Source organism: Hippocampus comes, unplaced genomic scaffold (genome assembly GCF_001891065.2).
Source record: "Hippocampus comes isolate QL1 unplaced genomic scaffold, H_comes_QL1_v1.1 scaffold245, whole genome shotgun sequence".
Lineage (NCBI taxonomy): Eukaryota > Metazoa > Chordata > Actinopteri > Syngnathiformes > Syngnathidae > Hippocampus > Hippocampus comes.
Window position 1 is genome coordinate 319,480 of NW_017805834.1, and position 4,623 is coordinate 324,102.

A 4,623-nucleotide genomic window follows, 5' to 3' on the forward strand; every position below is an offset into this window, starting at 1 on the left:
GAGCGTTCACACGTGCAAAGCCGCTGAGCGTGACAACACTGGCGCAGCACCGGAGCAGTTCCACTTGCGGTCACATGTGCAGTTTCTGCTGCGGACCAAAACGACAGGAATGCGGAAGTAAAACAGGTTCGGGTCGGGCTTCTCTCTCGCGGACTTTTATTTATTTTTCTTTTAATAAATATCATGGCGGACACTATTCTGTCCATGTTCAGAATAGATCCACTTGTTGGCAGTCGTGGAATAAAGACGTGTTTACAGTCAATCGTGTGTGCTCCTTATGACTGCCACAATATATGTTTTAAAAAATGTATACTAAAACAATGTGCGGATACTAAACTAAGGAATACTTGTTTTAAAACAAACAATTTGGATAAAACAGAGAATGCGCTGTAATTTAATTGCTATTTAACTGCTAAACAGGAGCGCGGCCGGCCAGACCAGTGCGCATGTATGTTAATTTCGTTTAAACAATCCTGTAGAAATAATTTCAGATATCTTTACCTATTTATTTCATTTGAATTATTCTATTTAAAGCCTAGTAAGCCGCAGGATTTCTCTGCGTAATTAAGCAAATGCACATCGAGATTTCTCTTTGTCTGGCCTCTTATTCTGTATTTCAGCGTTATTTCGTTGTGCAAATGCATTGATAATGTTCATAAAAATATGTAGATTATTTTAACCGTAAGAAATCTTGTTTTTTTTTTCTCCCAAAAATACTCACAAATAAAATATGAAATGTCGGGTTTGCTTCAGGCTCGGGCCTGCAAATCGGGCTCGGCTGACGTCACTGCTTTCTCGATTCTCGTCTTCATCGTGAGCGCTGTCTTCACCGCTTAAATCGCCGACACTTTTACCGGGGACGGGGGTCCATGGCCGGGCTTCGTCTGTGTCGCTGGCCCCCTCGTCACTGTCGACCGGGGTCGGATTCCGTGCGTGTCTGGTAGCGAGCGTAGCGAGGCCACTCCCCCGCAAGCGAGCATTTGCTCTGGAGCAAATTTAATCCAGCTGCGTTCACACGTGCACATTTGTTTCGGCGTAGCGTCGCAAACGAGCATTTGCTCTGGAGCAAATTTTTAAACCACCTCCCTGAGGTGGATCAAATTTGGTCCGGTATAAGCTCTTTAGTGGAGCTACGCCGGAGCAAATGTGCACGTGTGAACGCTCGGCTGGATTTATTTCGGAGCTGCGTCGGACCAAACGTTGCCGTGTCAACGGGGCTTTTGTTTTTTTTTGGAGGCCGCGAATAGTTTTGGCCACGAGAGACCGTGGTTCGCAAAAAACAGAAGCAGCGTCATCACAACACGTACTGTACTAAACTCTCGCAATGACAATTCAAAAAACTTCTTCATATCTTTATGATCCAGCCGTCATTAGCCCCGTTCACACGGCAACGTTTGGTCCGAAGCAGCTCCTTAGTTTAGTATCCGCACATCGTTTTAGTATAAATTTTTTAAAAACAGATTTTGTGGCATTCATAAGGAGCACACACGATTGACTGTAAACACGTCTTTATTCCACGACTGCCAACAAGTGGATCTATTCTGAACAAGGACAGAATAGTGTCCGCCATAATATTTATTAAAAGAAAAATAAATAAAAGTCCGCGAGAGAGAAGCCCGAACCGACCCGAACCTGTTGTACTTCTGCATTCCTGTCGTTTTGGTCCGCAGCAGAAACTGCACGTGTGATCTTCGACGCTGCGCCGGAGTTGTCAGCTCAGCGGCTTTGCACGTGTGAACGCTCCACAAAATTTGCTCCGGTGTAAAATACATCGCAACAAAATATTTCGGTGCAGCGTCGGACCAAATGTGTGCCATGTGAACAGGGCTATTGTTCTTTTTGGTCTCGCTGCTTCTCTCTTCAAGTGCCGCACTCAATTCTTAAGGACGTACTGCTGCTGTGGTGAATGGCTCAATTTTCAACCTGTCAAAATGACGGACGGCCTTAAATTTTCCCCGTCCACTCTTAAAAAAAATCCGTCAATGATGGAAAATCGTCGGTTAATGTACCCTCTGCAGAAACAGAAATACATGTTTAAAATATGTAAATAATTATACAGACTTGTTTAACTTAGATTTCGTGACAAAAGATAGGCTTTAATTTGTTTTCACAAATCACCCCTCCTCCTCCCGAGTCATCACAAATTTAATAGGAAATGTCAGGTTTGGTTAGGGCTCGGGCCTGCAAATCAAGCTAATTGGGTTCTCGCCAAAATTTCGAAATCTCAGAGATATGGCGAGGCCATGAGAATGCGAGGCGAGGGTATTACTGTTGTGGCGACGCCACTCGAGCTAGTCCGCTGACTCCGCTGCTCTCTACTATGCGTGCGTCAGCGCGAAAATGTACGCAAGCGCGTCTTTTGATTTCAACCAATAAGCGCCGACGCATTGACGTCACACACAACAACAGCTAAGCTAGCCGAGACGACACTCGAAGTCGGACGGACACGTATTTCTGCCAATCTGTGTTTCCCTTTTTGTCCAAATATATTTTTTACGACAACTGTCTTGTCCACGGTGTCTTTTATTCGTTCCACTGGGGTTTAGCAAATGTGTTGATAAAGAGACGAAAATCTCTACTGTTACTAGTGTTAGTGTTTCAACAGGGCTACGCTCGTGAAAGCAAAACAACGAACTCAAACGCGTCTTCGTTCAATGTTGTCAACTAATATCCGGATTAATTTTCGGCAAATTTTCCTCAATTCTCCGGAGAGATTTTCATAAAAATGTGAAAAACCCGGAATTCCGGGAAAATCCGGAGGACTTTCATCTCTGCATATTTCATGCCAGGATCCCTGTATGGAGTAATGAGAGCTTCTCCAAGAACAAACTTCGTTGTTTGCGTTGACATCTTCCGAGTATATTATCTCAGTATCGTGATTTGTTATAGAAGTGAGGTTTACACTTTTTTAAAGGCCTTTGTATTCACTTCATCATCATTTATACCTCTGACAGAGTGATGCAGACGAAACCTTATACGAGGAAATTTATAATCGCAATCTTACGAATGTAATGTGCATGTAGCAGAAAACGTGAAAACGCTGCAGAGAAATCAATGTATTCAAGTTTTTCGCACTTAATTAGTGACAACATAAGAAGGCCGCCGGTGGCTTCACTATTCGCTACGGCGAGTATGATGCACCGTTACTCCATTCCCAGATAGGCCCTCAGGGTCAACCAACTCAAGGTGGGGTCTTCGTATTTATGTTGTCTTTTCTTTACAGACTTGCTGACAGCATGTGCTCGCTTCCCATCATCCACCGGTGCTGATGTCAGTTGACTTAAAATATTTAACTTCAAACAACATGACTCGGCTGTCGGCTGCTATGACACGCTTAGTAGTAAGCGTATTGAATTCTTATACGTTTAAAACATATATGTTGGTGACTACAAAGAACGAGGAGCCATTAAAGGCTGACATAAAGGCACCGAGGTCAACAATGGATACAGCCAGATGCTAACAGCTGCTTGCGAATAGCTATGGATTTCTTACCGCTATCACATTAACGAAGGTCGTCTTCCCGGAATACTGCAAGCCAACGAGGGTCAGCTCCATCTCCTCCTTCCAGAAGAGCGCTTTGAACCAGTCCAGCAGTTTGTTGATAAGCGCTATCATCGTCGTCCGCTGCAAATGCTTAACGCTTGTTTCGGTTGCTGCTGCTGCTGCCGCTTGTTTCGGTTGCTGCTGCTGCTACTACTAGGAGGCTCCGCTAGCTAGCAAACAGGCTGACGCCCAGAACTCAGCTTTGTCAAAGTGACAAGCTGAGCCAGCGACGGACAACCGAATTGCACCGTGGATCTTTAGCGGCACCGATTAGGAGACGTCTTTTGTCGGTGATGTCACTCATTAACCGAAACCGTCTTTTCGCTTTTACGCTGTTTACTAACGACGCCTTTTCCTGCCCGACAATACAACAACAATGTTAGAAAAGTCACTTCCGGCCATTTCACAGTAAAACGTCGGGATGAACAGTAACCTACACAACAAACAATTCAAATTCAGTCGACCGGATATCGCACCCCAACGCACGGTGTTTATCCCATCATCTTTTAAGACCAAAAATTTAATGAAAATATCCATCAATAAAAATATGCATCCATCCTTTGTTTCGATCATCCTTAATAGGATTACAGGCATGCTAGACCCAATCAGCTGACTCTGGGAGGGGGGGCGGGGGGGGCAGAGAAATATTACACTATGAACTGTTCGCCAGCCTAATAGCAGGGCACAAAAAAAAAGGAAACACTCACACCTACGGACAAATAAGAGTTTTACTGTAATTCAATCTACCATGCGCATTTTTGGAATGTGGGAGAAAATCCCTGAGAATTTGAAGAAAATCCACAGAGGTACCGGGAGAACATGCAAAATCCACACAGCAATGCCAAAGCCAGATTTTAACCCACACACACTCTTGGACGTGCCACCTACTCAGCGACCGTGCCACCTTTCATAAAAAATATCAACTACAACTGCAAGCAGCTATGAAGGGACCTCTCTCGCAGCCCTGCCATTTTGGGTTACTGCAGGGAGTCCAAACTCGGTCCTCAAAGGCCGATGTCCTGCCTGTTTTCCATCACTCCCTGCTGAAACACACTTGATTCAAAGGTGCAAGCTCTGAAG

At 44.6% G+C, this 4,623-nt stretch overlaps 1 protein-coding gene across 1 annotated transcript in view; it reads right to left on the reverse strand.

The window, feature by feature from the left end:
* Positions 1–3,993, reverse strand: part of LOC109526467 (ADP-ribosylation factor-like protein 8A) — a 43,064-nt gene extending 39,071 nt beyond the window's left edge. Inside the window, exon 1 of the mRNA XM_019887756.1 lies at positions 3,493–3,993. Within this exon, the coding sequence (XP_019743315.1) occupies positions 3,493–3,615 (123 nt within the window). The 5' untranslated portion in view covers positions 3,616–3,993. The remainder of the gene's footprint in view (positions 1–3,492) is intronic.
* Between the last annotated feature and the right edge of the window lie 630 nt (positions 3,994–4,623).